General features: G+C 45.7%; 1 protein-coding gene across 1 annotated transcript; it reads left to right on the top strand.

The window, feature by feature from the left end:
• Positions 1-5,721: 5,721 nt before the first annotated feature.
• Positions 5,722-20,227, top strand: LOC132782890 (zinc finger protein 135-like). The gene is made up of 2 exons (XM_067470941.1): positions 5,722-5,797; positions 16,467-20,227. The coding sequence occupies exon 2, from the start codon at positions 16,633-16,635 to the stop codon at positions 17,764-17,766; it is 1,134 nt and encodes a 377-aa protein (XP_067327042.1). The 5' UTR covers positions 5,722-5,797; positions 16,467-16,632; the 3' UTR covers positions 17,767-20,227.
• The last annotated feature ends 2,346 nt before the right edge of the window (positions 20,228-22,573 follow it).

Genomic DNA, 22,573 nt, shown 5'->3' with positions numbered 1-22,573 from the left:
TCTAATGAGACAGTTTAATTACTGGTCAAAAGTAAACTCTATGGATCCCAGTAGACTTCCTCGCCTATGTCTAGAGGATCAAGTCCAGCATGACCAGAAGTCATCGTGGATGGAGGCTCTAAATAATGAGCTGGCTGGATTCGGTCTGCCTTTGCAATTTCTGGGTGTTCTTGGTCCGGGGGCAGGGCAAGTGCTCAAGCGGCGCATTCGGGATGTCTATGCACAGCTGGACCTAGAGAGCATAGGTAGGTCTCCAGCCACAAGGTTTTTAGCTTCCCACAAAAGGAATATTCATTGAGAGCACTACCTAACTATTCCACTCCCTCTACCCTTAAGAAGAACATATACTAGGGCTAGGTTTGAACAACTCGGTACTATGGTGCAAACCGGGCGTTACTGTAACATCCCAAGAAGTGAGAGATTCTGCGTCTGGGGTGAACAGTGGAAGACATTGAACATTTCTTAATTGACTGTCCAGCATACACCGAACTGTGAGACAGATATTTACATCCAATATTATCCAACTGCAGGTCCCCCAACAGAAATGATATTCTGACATCCCTCTTGCAAGGGCAGGAAAGATCCAACATAATCAGAGTAAGCCTTTTTATTCTGAAAGCCATTAAGAAAAGAGCAGATTTCCTGAAAGAAGAACCAGGAAAATAAGATTCTGACTTATCACCTTGTTGCCTTGTTTTTTACTTGTGTTTTATTTTGAAATGGTCATATGACTGATCAAATAAATAAATATTATTATTATTACATCAGTATAGAGAGGTATTTTCTAACATACCTGGGAGAACTAATTTAGCCTGTCACCATATCAACACAGGGACAGCTAATCCCATTTCATCTTCACCATACCGTGTAACAGCGGAGCGGGCCAAGTTAGTCTCAAAAGAGATTCAGGAGATGTTAAATCTTGGTTTGATAGTCCCATCAAGTAGCCCATGGTCATCTCCCATTATTTTAGTTCCTAAACCGGACAACACCATTAAGTTTTGTGTTTATTATCGTAAATTAAATCAGGTCACTGTTTGGGATGTTTATCCTATGCCAAGAATAAATGAACTTATTGAGACCATAGGATCAGCCCAGTATATAACAACTTTAGACCTGACAAAAGGGTATTGGCAGGTCGCTATAAATCCTGAGGATCAGGAGAAAACTGCTTTTATTACACAGGATGGTTTATATCATTTTTTGGTTCTTCCTTTTGGTTTAAAAAATGCACCAGCAACTTTCCAAAGGTTATTTGACCAAATGTTAGCAGGAATGAAAGGTTTTTTCCAGGCGTATATAGATGATCTGTCTGTCTATAGTCAAACGTGGGAGCAGCACCTGGAACACTTGGGGAAGGTGTTGAGTAGGTGAAATACCTTGGCCATGTGGTCGGAGGTGGAACCATATTGCCAGATATGGACAATGTGTAAGCCAAAAGGGAATGGCCTAGACCATGTATCAAGAAACAGATTCGTTCATTTTTGGGAGTTGTGGGATTTTATAGGCGATTTATTCCAAGTTTTAGTTCACTTGCAGCAGTGTTGACTGATTGCACAAAAAAGGCCTCACCAGATAGCGTGGTGTGGACACCAGAGTGTCAAACTGCCTATGATTTGTTAAAGAGTGCGTTAATGACTGAACCTGTTTTGCGAGCCCCCGACTTTAATCAACCTTTTGTTTTGACAACTGATGCTTCTAAGGTAGGCCTTGGAGCAGTTTTGAGTCAGGAGAATGCTGAAGATGTGTTACAGCCAGTGCTGTAGATGAGGAAAAAGTTGTTAGAAAGGGAACAACACCTGTCAGCGATAGAGCGTGAGTGTTTGGCAATAGTTTGGGCCACCACAAAACTAAAGTCATACCTGTGGGGGAGAAAGTTTACGCTCTGCACGGATCACTCACCTCTACGGTGGCTGCATCAGGTAAAGAGTACCAACAGCAAGTTGATCCGTTGGAATTCAGCACTCCAAGATTATGATTTTGAGGTCAAGCACATGAAAGGCACCCAAAATGTAATGGCAGATGCATTATCCAGAGTAATTGGTTAAAAGGATCCAGGATTGGTAAAGGTATTGTTTTAGGTGTGATGAATTCGTGTATATGCATAAATGTGTACTGTATTTACTGTTTTTCCTTTTTCAGGAATGTTTTGTTGTATATACTGTATTGATTGCTTAATATGTAATAATGACTTTTTGCAAATGTATTTATTGCAGATGTGTTGCAAATGTATTTTTACTGTGTGTGGGTTTACTGTGGGGATGGTGAACAGTTTAGTTAGAATATTGTTAGTTAGGCTTACAGTGTAGAGCTAGGCCTTTGCTTCAGAAGAGGAAGGAAAACCTCTTCATTCAGCAAAGCATCTTGGGTGAGGGAGGAATGTAATAATGAATCCCTTACCTTGTTTGGCTGCCTGAGGCCTAAAGGGAGCGGGCCTAGTGAAGCTACAGAATGCATTTTAGGAAAGAGAGACAGGGAGAAGCCATCTTAGTTAAGTTTGCCTTGAGGGGGCGTGTTCAAGTCTTAGAGGGAAAATCAATAAGCTAGGATTGGTTAGAAAGATGGGGGCAGAACCTAAGGGGTCTAGAGGGGGAAAAAAGTGTCTTTTAAACTGAGGCTTGAAGTCCCTTTTTATCCAGTTGGAGTTTGGAGCTCTTAGAGAGAGGAAGAGTTGGTGTTAGTCAGAGCAAGTTTGGGTTTGAGAAGAAGATTGGGTCAGTCTTTTGTGTAGCATTCAGAATAGCTATAGAGTAGATAGCTAGAATACTATGTGGAGCAGTACCCCCTTAGTGGTCTGTTCAATTCCTAAGGAAGTTTAGTTCAGGGTTTTTGGCTAGATTCCTAAGGGGCTTTTTTGGGAGTTACTATCAGAGATTCATTTCCTGAAGTAATTTTCTGTGGTGGAACTTTGAAGACTTGTAACCCAGAAGTTTTTAAGATATTGACTCTAACGCAACCACAAGCTTTTTATGCCAGTATTTTACTGAAACGATTAAGCATTTGTACCTGATTATTTCAAGCCTGTTCAAGAAAAGTTCTTGTTCTTTTTATCAACTTATACCAGCCTCAGTGTGAATACCTTTGTGGCCAAAGTGTTATTCAAGTCAGCTACACAACAGCCTTCAAGAAACTATAGTGGCACGGTGTGTGTTACAGGGGAAACTCTCAATATTACCTCAGCCTGATTACTATAAGAATGGTGGCAGTGGGATTCCTTTGAAGAATCAATTTAAGTCTCGCAGTTCCAGTGGTTCCCAGTTCCTAACTTTTAAATATACAGTGGGTTCAGCAACTATACTCCCTCTACCCTTTGCGAGCCTCATAATTTTGGCAGAGCAGAGATGGGATTCTAATATATATATTTCCCCATCTTAATAAATTAATTAAACCTCTCTCTATGTTATAGTGTGCCACTCTACCAACCACCGTCAACAGTGAGACATGACACCTGGGTTCAGTCCCAATGTGTCCTGTTATGGTAAATCCTTGCAGGACACAAATATATGTGTGAAGAAAAACCTTATTGATTGTTCAGCCTCCTCCAGGCACTCCTTCCTTCATCCAGAGGCACGCCATCCTGAGCTAAGCCTGGTTCTGAAGGCATGGAGAAAGAGAGTTGGGTGTCATCTGCGTAACGACAGCACCCGCCCAGGCCTCTGGAGGACGTCTCCCAGCGGTGTCGTGTCAATCTGCTATCTTGGGCAGAGGAGGGGAAAGGCCTTCCAAAACTACAAATCCCAGAAGATTATTAGCAGTATTATGATTGGGTTGTTGTAAGTTTTCCGGGCTGTCTGGGCATGTCAAGGTCTATTTTCCTGAAACTACTGACAATGACATGTGTTTTCAATAGGGCCAAAGACAATTGATCTTCTGGCTTCCTCACAGAACAAAATACTTCCTTCCAAGAGGAGACACTTCTGGACCAAGACATACTAATGATACTACTGATTCCTTCTCTTGTTCCTTTCTTGGGTTCTTTCCTTCCTGCTTCCTTGAATTCTGTATTATTCATTCTTTCATTTCTTTCCCCTCCTTCCTTCCTTTATTGTTGCTCTCCTCCTTGGGGGGGGGGGGGGGGATATAACATAGATGTGCAGCTTCTCCGCTTGGCCACTTGGTGGCAGCAAAGGGCTGCAGATCAGAATCTCAAGGGAAGTGCAATATTCTCATGTCCACCAGAGGGCAGCAAAGGGAATGGCCATGAGGGCTGAACCTGGAATATCATTGACCTATCATTGAGCCATGGCAATGAATAATGATACTAATATCCTGGGAGTTGTAGTTTCATATATTAGACACTATAGATCAGCATTTCCCAACCTGGGGATCCGGACCCCTGGGGGAGTGTCACGAGGGGATGTCAGAGTGGTTGCCAAAGACCATCAGAAAACACATAGTCATGGGGGGTTCTGTGTGGGAAGTTTGGCCCAATTCTATCCTTGGTGGGGTTCAGAATGCTGTTTGATTGTAGGTGAACTATAAATTCCAGCAATTACAACTTCCAAACGTCAAGGTCTATTTTCCCCAAACGCCTCCAGTGTTTACATTTGGGCATACGGAGTATTCATGCCAAGTTTATTTATTTTATTTATTTATTTATTGCATTTGTAGACTGCCGTTCTCAGCCCTAGGGCGACTCACGGCGGTGTACAACATATAAAAACAGTTTACAATAGGCAATATCACAACAAAATCAACATAACTATCACTAATACAATTACACTAAATCATCCGCGCCGTCTCATCGTAGAATCATAAACCAAGCTCGTTATCCATATTCCGTTCCGATCATCATTGCCAATTGTTGTAGCACTTAGTCAAACGCCTTCTCAAATAACCATGTTTTTAGGCTCTTGCGGAAAGCCAAAAGGGAGGGCGCTTGTCTGATATCTACAGGGAGGGTGTTCCACAGCCGGGGGGCCACCACTGAGAAGGCCCTATCTCTCGTCCCCGCCAGACGTGCCTGTGTGGCAGGCGGGATCGAGAGAAGGGCCTCCCCAGACGATCTCAAAGTCCTCGTGGGCTCATAGGCCGAGATGCGGTCAGACAGGTATTTTGGACCGGAACCGTTTAGGGCTTTGTAGGCCAAAACCAGCACCTTGAATTGGGCCCGGGTAGCAGATCGGCAGCCAGTGGAGCTGGAACAGCAAGGGCGTTGTATGCTCCCTGCGTCCTGCTCCTGTTAGTAACATGGCTGCCGCGCGCTGGACTAGCTGGAGCTTCCGGGCCGTTTTCAAGGGCAGCCCCACGTAGAGAGTGTTGCAGTAGTCTTCTGGTGGAGAAGGGAAGGCGCCCTCGCTCGCCTGGAGACGCCCCTCCCTCCTCCTTCCTGCCCTTTGCTGCCCCCCAGTGGCCAGGCCGGGAAGCGCACCCTCCAGCCCCAAGGCAACAGAGCCCCCTCCTTCCCCATCTCTCTCTCTCTCTCTCTCTTCCTCGGAGCGGAAACCGGGAAGGAAGGAAGGAAGGAAGGAAGGAAGGAGGGAGGGAGGGAGGGAGGGAGGGAGGGAGGGAGGGAACAGGCCGAGGAGGAGGGAAGGCTGCCTGGCTGCGCCTGCGCGGAACGGAGTCCCCAAGGGAGGGAGGGAGGGAGGGGAGAGGCCGACAGGGGGCGCCCCCTTCCGAGATGCAAATGAGCCCCGCCAGAAGGCGGCCAATCAGGAGCGCGGAGGGAGGGGAGGGCGACGTCACTGCAGGCCCGCCCCTCCCAGCCCGGCCGCCATTTTCCAAGAGGAAGCCTCCTTTCTCGCCCAGGGAAGAAGCCTCTCTCTCTCTCTCTCTCCTTGGATCTCTGGAGAAGGTATGTATGTGTGTGTGTGTGTCTCTCTCTCTCTCTCTGGGATTCTCTCCTGGCTTGGGAGCCTGAGGGAGGCCTTGTATGTCTCTTTGTGGGCTGAGGGGGTCCCACTGAGGAGTCCCTGAGGAGGAGCCTCTCTCCCTCTCTCTGGAGGAGGGAGAAGCCTGCCTTGGGGGAGGAAGAAGCTAGGAAGGAAGGAAGGATGAAAGGAAGGAAGGCGCCCAGGAGGGAAGGCAGGGCCAGGCGGGAGGGCGGACTACCAGTTCCAGGAGCGAGCCAGGGCCAGGCCTCCCCCGCCCCCCACGCCAGGCCTGGAGGCACAGCTGGGCAGGGTGGGCCTGTGTGCCAAGGGTGGTCCAGGTCTCTCACTAACTGGGTTCCAGGGCTCTCTGGGTCAGGGTGGACTACAACTCCCACACTCCCAGGGCACTCACCCCCAAGCCCAGCCAGGCTTCACAGTTGGCCAGGCTGGTCCATCAAAGCCTCCCAACACTATTATGATTATGATGTCTCTCCCCCCCCCCCTTGATCTCTTCCAAGCGGGTGGGCCTCCTCCCCTCAGCAGACAAGAGGAAAGAGATGCCCACCTGCCAAGAGGACCAGAGAGAGAGAGAGAGGCAGGAGGAGATCCCAGGAGGAGGAGGAGGAGGAGGCCTTCTTCTTCCTGGGCAGAGGGAGGCGAGGGAGGCTTCTTCTTCTCCGAGCTGCCTTCCACACCAACAGGCCCCAAAAGGAAGGCCTGCCTGCGCCTGCGCAGAAACGCCTCTCAATGGGAGGGAGGGAAGGAAGGAAGGGCGGCTTCCCCTTTAAACATGCAAATGAGCTCCGCGGGTGGGCGGGGCGAGGCTGGGCTGAGACAGACAAGCAGGCGGCCAATCGGGTGCGCGGTCGCTCAGGAAGGGAGGGAGGGGTGACGTCACGGCAGGCTCCGCCTTTTCCGGCTCAGCCACTATTTCCGGAAGGAAGAGACGGCGGCAGGTGAGGTGTAGCCTTCTCTCTCTCTCTCTCTCTCTTTCTCTCTCTCTTCTTTATTTCGCTATTAGGAAAATATATGAATATGGCAGGCTCTCCAATGACGGATCTATCCATCTATATAAAAATGCTCTGTGCATAATGAGTACCTTAAAAACAAGAACCAATGAGCGAAATCACACCAAATGGCGTGGCTGTGGCCAACCTTCCCTCCCTCTTTCTCTCTTTGCCTCCTTCTTTCTTTTGGGGGAGATAGACTGCATGCTGGGGAAAGTGGAAGGCAAAAGGAAGAGGGGCCGACCAAGGGCAAGATGGATGGATGGCATCCTTGAAGTGACTGGACTGACCTTGAGGGAGCTGGGGGTGGTAACGGCCGACAGGGAGCTCTGGCGTGGGATGGTCCATGAGGTCACGAAGAGTCGGAGACGACTGAACGAATGAACAACAACAGACTGCATGCACACACACGCATACACACATGGGTGTGGATAATATGGTAATGTCTATGTGGAAAGGAAGTTGTGGAGAATGCCTACATGGAGGTTAGTTTTACTCTATTTCCTCCACCCTCCCCTCAAAGACACACAGTCACGCGGGAACTCAGTGGCTCTGCTGGAGTGGCTCTCTTGAGGGGGGATTGTGGGGATGATCTTGCATGCACATGAATTCCACGACATTTTCACAACTCCACACACCCATACGCACTCACTGTTGCTCTGCCAACATGTGTATGTTGCCAAGTGGTAATAGATACATAGAATGATTTTCAATTCATATAGCAGTTCCAAAACATGCAAATGTGAGTAGAGCAATAGGTACCACTCTGGCAGGAAGGGAAGTGGCACTCCATGCAGTCATGCCAGTGGCCACATGATTTTGGCGGTGTCTCTGGACAATGCCGGCTCTCTCCCTCTCTCTCTCCCTCTCTCTCTCTCTCCCTCCCTCTCCCTCTCTCTCTACCCCTCTCTCTCCCCCCCTCTCCCCCCCTCTCCCCCTCTCTCTCTACCTCTCTCTCCCCCTCCCTCTCTCTCTACCTCTCCCTCCCTCTCTCTCTCAGCCCACACTCTCTCCCTCCCTCTCTCTCTACCTCCCTCCCTCTCTCTCTCCTATCTCTCTCTCTCCCTCCCTCTCTCTTCAACCTCTACACCTCTCTACCCCCTCTCTCATCCTTCTCCTACCTCTCTATCCGACCTCTCCCTCCCTCTCTCTCTAACCTCTTCACTCGTCTCTCTCTACCTCTCTCCCCTCTCCCCTCCCTCTCCCCCTCTCTCTCTACCTCTCTCTCTCCCTCCCTCTCTCTCTACCTCTACACCTCTCTACCCCCTCTCTCTCCCTTTCTCTCTACCTCTCTCTCTCCCTCTACCTCTCTCTCTACCCCCCTCCCCCTCTCTCTCCCTCCCTCTCTCTCTCTCCCTCCCTCTCCCTCTCTCTCTACCTCTCTCCCTCCCTCTCTCTCTACCTCTCCCTCCCTCTCTCTCTACCTCTCTCTCTCCCTCCCTCTCTCTCTACCTCTACACCTCTCTACCCCCTCTCTCTCCCTTTCTCTCTACCTCTCTCCACCTCTCCCTCCCTCTACCTCTCTCTCTCTACCTCTCTCCCCCTCCCTCTCCCCCCCTCTCTCTACCTCTCTCTCTCCCTCCCTCTCTCTCTACCTCTACACCTCTCTACCCCCTCTCTCTCCCTTTCTCTCTACCTCTCTCTCTCCACCCCCTCTCTCTCCCTCTACCTCTCTCTCTACCCATCTCCCCCTCCCCCTCTCTCTCCCTCCCTCTCTCTCTCTCTCGCCCTCTCTCTACCCCTCTCTCCCTCTACCTCTCTCCCCCCTCTCCCCCTCTCTCTCTACCTCTCTCTCTCCCTCCCTCTCTCTCTACCTCTACACCTCTCTACCCCCTCTCTCTCCCTTTCTCTCTACCTCTCTCTCTCCACCCCTCTCTCTCTCCCTCTACCTCTCTCTCTACCCCTCTCCCCTCCCCCTCTCTCTCCCTCCCTCTCTCTCTCTCCCTTCCTCTCCCTCTCTCTCTACCCCTCTCTCTCCCTCTCTCTCTACCTCTCTCTCTCCCTCCCTCTCTCTCTACCTCTCCCTCCCTCTCTCTCTCTACCTCTCTCTCTCCCTCCCTCTCTCTCTACCTCTACACCTCTCTACCCCCTCTCTCTCCCTTTCTCTCTACCTCTCTCTCCACCTCTCCCTCCCTCTCTCCCTCCCTCTCTCTCTCCCTCTACCTCTCTCTCTCTACCTCTCTCCCCCCTCTCCCCCTCCCTCTCCCCCTCTCTCTCTACCTCTCTCTCTCCCTCCCTCTCTCTCTACCTCTACACCTCTCTACCCCCTCTCTCTCCCTTTCTCTCTACCTCTCTCTCTCCACCCCTCTCTCTCTCCCTCTACCTCTCTCTCTACCCCTCTCCCCCTCCCCCTCTCTCTCCCTCTCTCTCTACCTCTCTCTCTTCCTCCCTCTACCTCTCTCTCTCTCTACCCCCTCTCTCTCCCTTTCTCTCTACCTCTCTCTCTCCACCTCTCTCTCTCTCTCTACCTCTCTCTATCCCCCGGTCTGTGCAAGGCGCGCTCTCCCCTCTTTCCCATGCTTCCATCTTTCCTCCCTCCCTTCTTCCTTTCTCTCTTTCCTCTGTTGCCACAGAATGCAAGGAGGAAGGTGAAGAGGAAGGGGTCATGGCGCCATGGAGATCTCCTGGGAAGTTAAAGGGAAAGGAGTGAGGGAGAGAAGGAAAGAGGGAGGAGGAGGAGGAACGAGAAGGAGAAGAAGCTGCCCGAAGGGAGAAAGGAGGCGAGCTTGCAAGCCTTGCAGGGAGATTCCTTCCCCCCTCTCTCTCTCCCTCTCACTCACACACAACCATCAGGGCAAAATGCCTCTTTTGCGCCTGCTTGCCTCACCTTTAAAAGAAAAAGCGAAGGGGAAGGTGAAGTTGTGTGTATGTGTGTGGCCATGTGTGCAGGATAGGCTCCTGAGTAGGCTGCCGTGAGGGAGGGAGCTCGGTGCTGCCTGCTGTGCCAGTTCTGTTTATATGACCGTGCGTGCACACGCGCTTGGCTCTCAATGCTGTAACAGCAGCTCTTCCCTTGTGTGGATTTTTGGGGTTTCTGCTGTTTCTTGGGGGGGGGGGGTTGTGGAGGACATAAATTGAACTGTTATGTGTCTTGTGTCCAAATTTGGTGTCAATTCCCCCAGTGGTTTTTGAGTTCTGATGGTATCACAAACGAACATTACATTTTTATTTATATAGATATGGGAGTTACTAATATTAAATATTAAATAATATGCTTAATTATATATAATATAATTAATCTATATATATAATATAATACAGTATATATATATATGATAATTTATAATTACACATATAATATTATATATATTATTACATAATACCTATAATTATATATAATATATATTATAATAATGTTATATTCCTCTTCCTTATTTTGCTCTTTTTAAAAAGTAAAAAAATATTGTAAATAAAAATATAATATGGGAGACACTAATATTAAATACAGGGTTAGTCAAAATGAATAGGCCAATAAGAATGTTTACTGCATTCTTATTGGCCTATTCATTTTGACTAACCCTGTACAATGTTTAAAATTATACTTTATGGTATCATAAGTAATATATTTAAAAATATATTAATATGGGTAACACTCTAATATTAAATATAATATGATTTAAAGTAATATTTAATGTATGATATTAAATATGAAAGGCACTAATGATTAAAATATTATAAATAAGAAATAAAAATGAATTAGTATGGCAGACACTCATATTAAATATAATAAGATGTAAAATAATATGTAATGTATATTAAAATATTATAAATCAATATATTAATATGGAAGGCACCTCATTTATAACTTCACACAAAGCAGCATATTCTGATTCAGTGATACTATGCGCCGTACAATTCTGCTTACGGGACCGCCATACTAACATATTGCCAGCAAATTTCACAATTATACCCGAGACAGATCTACACTCTTGTTCAGTAGCAAATGAACTGTCAGCAAAGCAATCAATATTTTCTTCACTGTTTCCAAATACTAAACAATAATCAATGGTACTCTTAAGATATCTTATTACTCTTTTTAGTGCAACCCAATCTATATCTCTGGGTTTAGCAACTCTTCTACTAAGACAACCCACAACATAGCTGATATCAGGCCTAGTATGATTAGCAATATACATTAGACTCACAATTGCAGAATGATAAATATCAGGTTGTTCAAATAACTTTTGAGACTCTTGATTTACATAGTCTACTACCATGGGTGTAGATACAGTTTTGGCATCAGTGAGACCACATTTTTCAACCAATTGCTTTATCTTTGCCTTCTGACTTCGAATTATTTTTCTGTCTTCTGTTCTATCCACTTCTAGGCCCACATAGTTTTTCAGATTCCCTAGGTCTTTTATTTTGAATTTTCTTTCCAGCTCTTTTTGCACTTTGGTGAGACTATCCAAACCTTTAGCCAGGACACAGACATCATCTACGTAAAGCAGAAGACCAATACATTCATCATTAACACCCCTAGGATATCCACACGCATCAGCGATGCTTCTTTTGAATCCAAGACGACACAGTTCTTCCAGCACCGAGCTGACTGTCGTAAACCATAAATGGCTTTATGAAGAAGGCAGACTTTATTCTCAGCTCTAGATCTAAAACCTGGTGCTTGCTCCATATAAATGTTTTCTTCTAAATTCGCATTGAGATAAGCAGTTTCGAAATCAACATGTCTAATGTCCAATTGTCTTTTAGCTGCCAATGTTAACATTAATCTTAGGCTTTCTGGCCTTGCAGTGAGAACAAAGGTTTTATCATAATTTCCAAACTTTACTTGTGTGAATCCTTTGGCAACTAACCTGTCTTTATATTTCTGACTACCATCAGCAAGCACCTTCCTTTTGTAAACCCACCTACAATCCACTATCTTTTGATCCTTAGGTCTATCTACAATTTCGAACACTTGTTGCATCATGGAATTATATTCATTGTCCATAGCTGCTTGCCATTCCTCTGCATCCACACTTTCAATAGCTTGTTTGTAACATTCAGGCTCCCCATCTAGTAACGAATTTCCTAGAGCCTGATAAAGCACTGGCTTGCCATATCAATCTGGTGGCTTTCTGACCCTTCTGCTCCTTTTCAAAACTATGCTCTCAGCACCACTAGTTTCTTCATCATTAGATTCAGGTCTCCCTTTCTTCTTTTTATCCTTAAGTCTAGAACGTGGCGAAGGAACATTTGGCACTTCCTCACTATCCGATAACAAATCAACATTCACACTTGTATCTCTAGTTTCCTCATCTTTTTGACCAAATTGAATAAACACTTCTTTATCACAGTGTATCTTTTCCCATCCACTATGCGTTTCAAAATTAGCACTCCTGGAAAGGATTATTCTTCCATTCCCTGCGTAAAAATGATATTTATTTATTTATTTATGTATTGACTTTGCTTCTATACGGCTGTATCTCAAGCCCGAAGGCGACTCACAGCGGTTCACAAACAGTAAAAACAGTAGAAACAGCAGTGGTTCCATACAACATATAACAATTGACTTAACACATTATCCATAAATTACCAATAAGCAATTACAACGCACAATTATTACAAAAAACAACCGTACCCAATCTTCTCGTCATCCAAGCGTAGTCCAGGTTCGTCGTCCATTGTTCCATTCCTATGTTCCATTACCAGATTGCACTAAATTACTCAAACGCCTGCACAAACATCCAGGTCTTCACCTTTTTGCGGAATACCATTAGAGATGGTGCTAGTCTAATGTCCGTAGGAAGGGCGTTCCACAGCCGAGGAGCCACCACCGAGAAGGCCCTATCTCTCGTCCCCGCCAGCCGAGCTTGAGAAGCGGGCGGGATCGAGAGCAGGGTCTCCCCGGAAGATCTCAAACTCCTGGTGGGTTCATAGGCAGAGATGCGGTCAGATAGGTAGCTTGGGCCGGAACCGTTTAGGGCTTTATAGGCCAACGCCAGCACTTTGAATTCAGCCCGGTAGCAGATCGGTAGCCAGTGGAGTTGGCGCAACAGGGGGGTTGTATGCTCCCTGCTCTCCACTCCTGTTAAAATCATGGCTGACGAGCGTTGGACTAGTTTATTTCCTTCATACCCAGTAAAACACAACTTCTGACATTTTTGTTGACCCCTTCCTTCTCTGTTGGCCTGGAATTAGTACATATACAAATTGCCCGATATCCTTAGATGCTTTAGATTGGGTGACCTACCATACAAGGCTAAGAATGGGGTCTGTTCTATTGCTGAACACCACACTCTATTCAATACATAATTAGCAGTATGGATGGCTTCTCCCCATAGATTACTGGGTGCCTCAGCATCTTTCAACATGCACTCCTTCATGTTGTTAATTATGCCTATACGTCTTTCGGCTAGTCTGTTTTCCTCTGGAGTATATGGGTTGGTGGTCTTATATTGGATGCCAGTCTCTGCTAGCCAATTTTGAAAATCATTGCCACAAAATTCCCCACCTCTATCCGTGACCAAAGAAGCCACTTTGTGAGGAAAAGTCCTCTCAACCATCTGCACCCATGGTTTGAACATTAAGAAAGCAACACTTTTATTTTTCAAATTGTACACAAACCCATATGTGGTGAATCTATCTACTATGACAAAGAAAGACTTGGCTCCCCCTTCACTTTCAGGAAAAGGCCCTGCCAAGTCAGCACGAACAACCTCAAAAGGCCTACTAGCCTTCATCTTACTTCTTTTTACCACAGGATATGCTTTGACCTTCGCTTGTTTACACACCGCACAGTCCAAATAGTTATCACACTTCAGCATCTTTAACTCAGGACATACTTTAGCTAATTTCTCCAGACCACGAAAGCTTACATGTCCCATTGCCCTGTGGAAAAATGTGCACATGAGTCATGTAAAGGTACATTTAAGTCCTTATTCATATATTCTGCACAGTTCATGTCACTTTCAATATCATCTTCACTTAGAGCATTGTCTATAGCACCTCCTGTGGCTTCCATCATTACTCTGGCTCCAGGAAGGTTTGATGATTCGCTACCATGGCCTCTTCCTCTGTTGAAGCCCCCTCTGGCGTAGCTCCCTCTCGGTTGACTTTTCTTGACTCTGCAATTTCTGGCCAGATGTCCAGGCTTGTTGCAAGAATAGCATCTCCTCGCTGCGGAAACACGCACACTTGCAAGAAGAGGCTCCTTCTTCAGCTCCGTCGGTGGCGACTCCCCCTCATACTTGCAGCCTCCATGCTGCTCTCTTTCAAACAAGCATCTGCCTTCCTCCTCCAGAATCCTGGAACAAACTAGATCCAGTGTGAGGTCTTGAGCTCGCACAGCTTGCAAAGAATACAATAAATGGTCCCATTCATTCGTCAAAGAAGACATCATAATATAAGCTTGATGTTCACCGCTAATCTGGACACATAGAATCATAGAATGAAAGAGTTGGAAGAGACCTCATGGGCCATCCAGTCCAACCCCCTGCCAAGAAGCAGGAATATTGCATTCAAATCACCCCTGACAGATGGCCATCCAGCCTCTGCTTAAAAGCCTCCAAAGAAGGAGCCTCCACCACACTCCGGGGCAGAGAGTTCCACTGCTGAACGGCTCTCACAGTCAGGAAGTTCTTCCTCATGTTCAGATGGAATCTCCTCTCTTGTAGTTTGAAGCCATTGTTCCATTGCGTCCTAGTCTCCAAGGAAGCAGAAAACAAGCTTGCTCCCTCCTCCTCCCTGTGGCTTCCTCTCACATATTTATACATGGCTATCATATCTCCTCTCAGCCTTCTCTTCTTCAGGCTAAACATGCCCAGTTCCCTAAGCCGCTCCTCATAGGGCTTGTTCTCCAGACCCTTGATCATTTTAGTCGCCCTCCTCTGGACACATTCCAGCTTGTCAATACCTCTAGTCTGGCACTCCATAAACAGTTCTTTCATTCTCTTAACATGTATTCTCCCATCTCCTCCTTCGTCTACTTTAGCTCTGTACAATCTTTTGGTCCAAATCATTTTACCAAGTGTGCTCTCTCGCTGATGTACATTACGAAGAGCTTCCCAGACTTCTTGAGCAGTATGGAAATTCTGTACATGAACCAATTGGTCTGGCATCAAACAAAGAATCAGGCTTGATATCCCCCTCTGATTCTTGTCTTGATCCACTTCCGTTCCCAAAATAGTCTTTTGTAATCCATCTCTTGTCAGCAAATGCTGCATGAACACAGACCACTGTTTGTAATTATGGTCATTCAGCTTCTCAGTTACAGTCAAAGGATTTGAAGCAGCCATTCTCACCTCCAGGAGACCCTCGCACTCCGAATTTAAGCCCGGCCGCTGACTCACGAACACACCTTCAGTGGCATCTGGCAGTCTCCTCTCTGCTTACCAGCTTTATGGCTTTACTGCTTCACGCATCTAACCATCAAACTGGGTTCAGCACGCCCCGCTCACAGCTCTGCTTTCTCCTGGAATCAGCCTTCCTCCGAAGACACGCCGGTTCTCCATAGAAGCAGGCTCCAGTCTCCAGTCCAAACTACAGCTCCAGTTGTAGCTTCAAATCAGGGCCCATAACCCTTTGTCAGAGTGCGACAGAAGCTTTGAAGCTTCGGAGAATGGACCCTTTGAGAATTCAGTAAAAGTAAACATTTAGCTTTACTGAGTAGATCAAATATACAGCACATATTCGCATTTACATCCAACCACACAGACAGGAACAAGACAAAATACACACCGAAGTAAGAAGGACGAATGAAACCTTATCTCTGGATCCTCCCTACGCGTTCAAGGCAAACTCAGGGTCACATCTTCACAGTTCATTAAATGCTTGACTGTTTAACCCTTTCAGTGTCAATATACTCTCTGGCAAAGAAATTCGGTTACATTCACAGGCATTGCACAAAATTACATTTAAAAATTCACATTACATTAATCTTACATTGACAGTTTTTGCAGATGTTGTACTCTTTAGCAGACCTTTAACTGACCGCTAGGGGATAAATATCTATTAACGAGGCATGTTTTTAATAATGTCTTGTTGAAGGCTTTCATGGCCAGAATCACTGGGTTGCTGTACATTTTTGGGCTTGTCTAATCATGTTCCAGCAGCATTCTCTTCTGACGTTTCCCCTGCATCTGTGCCTAAAGGCACCTTCAGAGGTTCTCTTGGCAGTGAAGCAAGTGGAGTAGTGCATATATTCCTGTGGAATAATATCCAGGGTGGGAGAAAGAAACCTTGTCTGCTTGAAGAAAGGCTGAATGTTGCAATTAGAAAGTTTGAATTAGCATTGGAGTAGCCATGAAGTCTGCAGAGTCAATCAGTGAGGATATCTGCAGAGAGGCGGCCTGGCCTCTGTTTCCTGCAGGCACCCTCTTTTTAGGTGGTGTTAACTGGCACCTGATTGCTTGCTGTCTGAGTTCTCCTGTTTCTGAGTGCTGGACGCAGAATCTTATCTGAAAACGCAGAAATGCTGGGCCATTCACACCTGCTTCAAGCAGACAAGAGTTCTTTCTCCGACCCTGGACATTATTCCAAAGGGACAGAGACACACCACTTGCTTCATTGTCTACCCAGGATGTACTCTGATGTCCTGGGTATTTCCATTTTCAACATGACCCATGAAGGGAAAGGGGGAAATCATGGAGGTAAAGAAAGCTTCTCGTCTTCATCCTTGATCTTTTGCTTCTTTCTTAACCAGGAAAATGAGGATTCTATGGAGCCACCCCTTGGATGCAGCAATGAAATCAATAATATAGGAAGAACTTCTCTCTAGGTGAGGATCTTGCTGAAATCTTGACCTCACATACAGATAAGAAGGAGAAAAGAGGACTGAAGCATCTGTATTTCAATCACACACCCATATCATGGCTGACATGAAGGAGAAAGCATTGATATGCCTGGAATGTGGGAAGAGTTTCACTTGGAGGAATCATCTGAAACGACATCAAAGGACTCACACTGGGGAGAAACCCTATACATGCCTGGAGTGTGGGCAGAGCTTCTCTGAGAGTTCAGAACTACATAGACATCAAAGGACTCACACTGGGGAAAAGCCCTATACATGCCTGGAGTGTGGGCAGAGCTTCACTAGGAGTGGAAATCTACATGCACATCGAAGGATTCACACGGGGGAGAAACCCTATACATGCCTGGAGTGTGGGCAGAGCTTCACTCATAGTTCAACTCTACATAAACATCAAAGGATTCACACTGGGGAGAAACCCTATAAATGTCTGGAGTGTGGAAAGAGCTTCACTCAGAGTTCAAATCTACTTGCACATCAAAGGAGTCACACAGGGGAAAAACCCTATACATGCCTGGAGTGTGGAAAGAGCTTCTCTGAGAGTTCAGATCTACATAAACATCAAACGATTCACACGGGGGAAAAGCCCTATACATGCCTGGAGTGTGGGCAGAGCTTCAGTAGTGGTACAAGTCTACGTTCACATCAAAGGATTCACACTGGGGAGAAACCCTATACATGCCTGGAGTGTGGAAAGAGCTTCTCTCAGAGTTCACATCTACATTCACATCAATGGATTCACAAGGGGGAGAAACCCTATACATGCCTGGAGTGTGGAAAGAGCTTCTCTCGGATTGGAAATCTACATTCACATCAAAGGACTCACACTGGGGAGAAACCCTATACATGCTTGGAGTGTGGGAAGAGCTTCACTATGAGTGGAAGTCTACGTACACATCAAAGGATTCACACTGGGGAAAAACCTTATACATGCCTGGAGTGTGAGAAGAGCTTCCTTAGGTCTTCCGATCTAGAAAAACATAGAAGGATTCACACTGGGGAGAAACCCTATACATGCCCGGAGTGTGGAAAGAGTTTCGCTGAGAGTGGAAGTCTACGTACACATCAAAGGATTCACACTGGGGAGAAACCCTATACATGCCTGGAGTGTGGGAAGAGCTTCAGTGACAGTTCAAATCTACGTTCACATCAAAGGACTCACACTGGGGAGAAACCCTATGCATGCCTGGAGTGAGGAAAGAGCTGCACTGAGAGTTTAGGATTCACACTGAGGGAAAATCCTATAAATGCCATGAGTGATGACAGAGCTTTACCCATTGTTCAAATTTACGTTCACATCAAAGAACTTACACTGGGAGAAACCCTATAAATGCATAGTGTGTGGAAAAATATTATCTGAGAATGGAAATCTGCATAGACATCAAAGGACTCACACTTGGGAGCAACATACATGCTTGGAGTGTGGAAAGAGCTTCATTCATAATTCAGGTCTACGTTCACATCAAAGGACTTACACTGGGAGAGAAACCCTATAAACACATAGTGTGTGGAAAAGTGTCTCTGAGAGTAGAAATCTACATAGACATGGAATCCACACTGGAGAGAACAGTGGTGTTTGACCCCAAAGAGAGTTTCCCAGATAGAGCTTTCTAGACTTTTCATGTTGGTGAAATACTTTTTAGACATGCATCCTTTTGTGACACAGTAATTTAGTTGAACTAGCAAACCAGAGGTTAAACAACCTCATATAAGATATTCAATATAATACTATATCATATAATACTAGCTTGACCCAGCCACGTGTTGCTATGCCCCATTTTGGAGCAATGGGAAAGAACGAAAAGAGGAAGAGCTGGTTTCTAAGCTATCCAAACACAACGGAAGTGGCAAAGGAAAGGAAAGAAAGGGAGGGGGTGGACCCGGAGGAGGGTGTCCTCTCTCTCTCTCCCCCTCCCCCCCTCTCTCTGAATCCTTTGGGAAGAGAGAGGCAGGGGGTAGCAAGAGGGATGTACGGGCCACCTTTCCCTCCCTCTCTCAGTCTGCCTCTCTCTCAGCTCTTGTTTATCTTCCTGAGTTCAGGAGGGAGGGGCGGGGGAGGGTGTTCCTTTAATGCATGCTTTGTATAGTCATTTAGGTTTGTGGGGGTTTAAGTTCTTTCCGGTTATTTTTTTTTTATGAGTGAAGGACATACATTGCTTTAGTTGGTGTCTTGTGTCCAAATTTGGTGTCAATTCGTGCAGTGGTTTTTGAGTTCTGTTAATCCCACAAATTACATTTATATTTTTATATAGTTAATAATATAGAGAGACATTTGACATGAGAGAGAGCTTTTCTCCTAGAGCTGTAAGTATACAGAACTCCGTGGTTTTGCATTGATGTTGCATTCGGGGCTGGGTGGTGGTGGTTGGGGTGTGGAGGGACGGGTGTGTTGGTTTTGTGATGTGTGCTGAGGAAAGCATTGAGTTTGGTTTTGCCATGTGCAACAGCAATAAAGTTACTCTATAATTCCATTCTATATCATCTTTACCCTCTAAACCAGGGGTCCTCAAACTAAGGCCCGGGGGCCGGATACAGCCCTCCAAGGTCATTTACCCGGCCCTTGCTCAGGGTCAACCCAAGTCTGAAATGACTTGAAAACACAACAACAACAAAAACAACAACAGTCCTATCTCATCAGCCAAACGGAGGCCAACACTTCCCACTGAAATACTAATAAGTTTATATTTGTTAAAACTGTTCTTCATTTTAATTGTTATATTGATTTGAAGTGTTTTTTGCACTACAAGTAAGATAAGTGCAGTGTGCGTAGGGAGGGGCGGCGGAGGGTGTCCCTTTAACATATGCTCTGGATAGTCATTTAGGTTTTTGGGGTTTAAAGTTCTTTCTGGTTAATTTTTTAAATGTTTTTTGAATGAAGGACACACATTGCTTTAGTTGGTGTCTTGTGTCCAAATTTGGTGTCAGTTCGTCAAGTGGTTTTTGAGTTTTGTTAATCCCACAAACAAACATTACATTGTATTGTCGAAGGCTTTCATGGCCGGAATCACTGGGTTGTTGTAGGTTTTTTCGGGCTGTATGGCCATGTTCTAGAGGCATTTCTCCTGACGTTTCACCTGCATCTATGACAAGCATCCTCAGAGGTAGTGAGGTCTGTTGGAAACTAGGAAAATGGGTTTATATATCTGTGGAATAATGTCCAGGGTGAGACAAAGAACTGTTCTCAGTTGGAGCTAGGTGTGAATGTTTCAACTGACCACCTTAATTAGCATTTCATGGCCTGGCAGTTGTTTGGTGTGGCTTGTTAGTGCTTGTGACCCCGAGTCCTTGATGGAGTACTTCCTCATTCTTCTGCAAGCTGCTGGAAGGTTTTATGGCATCGTAAAGTAGTTTATCTATTTATTTACGACACTGATATGCTGCCCTTCTCACCCCAAAGGGCACTCAGAGCGGCTGACAAGATAGATAGATAGATAGATAGATAGAGAGAGAAAGAGAGAGAGATATATAGATATAGATACACATACATACATACATACATACATACATACATACATGCACTGCCAGGCTATCAAATGCTAATCAAGGTGGTCAGTTGAAACAATCACACCTAGCTCCAGGAGACAAGAGTCCTTTGTCCCACCCTGGTCATTCCACAGATATATAAACCCATTTTCCCAGTTCCAACAGACCTCACTACCTCTGAGGATGCTTGCCATAGATGCAGGCGAAACGTCAGGAGAAATGCCTCTAGAACATGGCCATACAGCCCGAAAAAACCTACAACAACCCAAACATTACATTTTTACTTATGTATGGATAATAATATAGAGAGAGACAATTGACATGAAATATAACTATCCTAGAACTGTAAGTATACAGAACTCTGTGGTTTCGCATTGATGTTGCATTGGGGGCTGTGTGGTGGTGGTTGGGGTGTAGAAGGATGGGTGTGTTGTTTTGTGATGTGTGCTGAGGAAAGCATAGTGATAGTGAAAGGAATGTACTAATTGGCAAGCCGAGGGAGGACCAGACACTCTTTGATGGGAAAAGTCAAATCAATCAACATTTCCACCTGGAAGGGGGGGAAAGGCGGTCTGAAAGATGAAGAGAAAAAGGGAGTCAGGGAGAGGTTTCCCAAGGGAAACTGAGTGCTTTTGCTATGGCTTTCTGAATAAATATAGGGCCTGTGAATCTATACTCTTCAGTGAGTTCAACGTTTGGTTTTCATGTGTAACCACGCCTTTTGTTTCATGCCTGGTATCCATGCCTTCTTGTTCATGCTAAGATTCCTGTTTACTTCTGCCCGGGATTCATGTTCATGCTGAGATTCTCGTATGTGGTTGGTCCTGGTTTCAAGCTCCTCCATTGGGATTTAATGGTTCAAGTTTCCTGCTGTTTCTTCAAGGGACTTTGGTCTTTGCAACCTTTTGGAACTGAAAGATTCTAAGCCTGTGGACTTGTTGATTGGATTTTTGCAACCCTCCTGGTTCCTGACTGATAATTGACTGTCTTATTTTACTTTGCTCAACTGAATGTTTTGTGGACATTTCTTCATTACTTCTTTGACTGCTTTTTACCTTTTTTGGCTGTTGCTATATTAATCCTCAATAAACTGCTTTGCTATAAAGAACATTGGTGTGAGTCGCCTTTGGCTGAGAAAGGCGGTATACAAATACACTAAATAAATAAATATGGGTTCAAAGGTGCCAACCCCGGTGTGCAACAGTGACTGTAGAGCCCTGTTCTTGAATTGCATGTTATCCCGCTTGATGATGCTCCTTCCTCTTGGCACGTATCTCCCTTTTGCCCTCCATTTGTGCCTCTTTCAATTCTGCAGCACTGCTGGTCACAGCTGACCTCCAGTTAGAGTGCTCAACGGCCAGGACCTTCTGAGTTCTCGGTGTCGATGCCACAGTTTTTAAGGTTGGCTTTAAATCTCTTTTCCTGTCCCCCAACATTATGTTTCCCGTTCTTGAGTTTATAGTTTTTAAACTCTGGGTGTCCGGTGTAAGACGTAATGCTGTGCAAGAGTTAAAGGCATAGAGTGATTTACTGCCTAGAGAGTGAGCTTTTCCTGTATACGTCACACATTCCAATGACGTGGATTTGAGAGAACAGACTGCTAGGTGTTCTCTTCCAGCCATGCCGGGGAAGGAGGAAGACGCGTGTGTGATTTCTCCTGTACAAAGTCCTGTTCAACATCTTTATTAATGACTTAGATGAAGGGCTAGAAGGCAGGATCATCAAGTTTGCAGACGACACCAAATTGGGAGGGAGAGACAAGACTCCAGAGGACAGGAGCAGAATTCAAAGGGATCTTGACAGATTAGAGAGATGGGCCAAAACTAACAAAATGAAGTTCAACAGTGACAAATGCAAGATACTCCACTTTGGCAGAAAAAATGAAATACAAAGATACAGAATGGGGGACAATGCCTGGCTTGAGAGCAGTACGTGTGAAAAAGATCTTGGAGTCCTCGTGGACAACAAGTTAAACATGAGCCAACAATGTGATGTGGCGGCAAAAAAAAGCCAATGGGATTTTGGCCTGCATCAATAGGAGCCTAGTGTCTAGATCTAAGGAAGTCATGCTACCCCTCTATTCTGCTTTGGTTAGACCACACCTGGAATATTGTGTCCAATTCTGGGCACCACAATTCAAGAGAGATATTGACAAGCTGGAATGTGTCCAGAGGAGGGCGACTAAAATGATCAAGGGTCTGGAGAACAAGCCCTATGAGGACCGGCTCAGGGAACTGGGCATGTTTAGCCTGAAGAAGAGAAGGCTGAGAGGAGATATGATAGCCATGTATAAATATGTGAGAGGAAACCACAGGGAGGAGGAGGGAGCAAGCTTGTTTTCTGCTTCCTTGGAGACTAGGACGCGGAACAATGGCTTCAAACTACAAGAGAGGAGATTCCATCTGAACATTAGGAAGAACTTCCTGACTGTGAGAGCCGTTCAGCAGTGGAACTCTCTGCCCTGGAGTGTGGTGGAGGCTCCTTCTTTGGAAGCTTTTAAGCAGAGGCTGGATGGCCAT

Source organism: Anolis sagrei, chromosome 8 (genome assembly GCF_037176765.1).
Source record: "Anolis sagrei isolate rAnoSag1 chromosome 8, rAnoSag1.mat, whole genome shotgun sequence".
Lineage (NCBI taxonomy): Eukaryota > Metazoa > Chordata > Lepidosauria > Squamata > Dactyloidae > Anolis > Anolis sagrei.
This window is presented reverse-complemented; position numbering and strand designations above follow the sequence as displayed.

Coding starts and splice junctions, on each gene's coding strand:
- LOC132782890 (XM_067470941.1), top strand. CDS start 16,633: ATGGCTGACATGAAGGAGAAAGCATTGATATGCCTGGAATGTGGGAAG.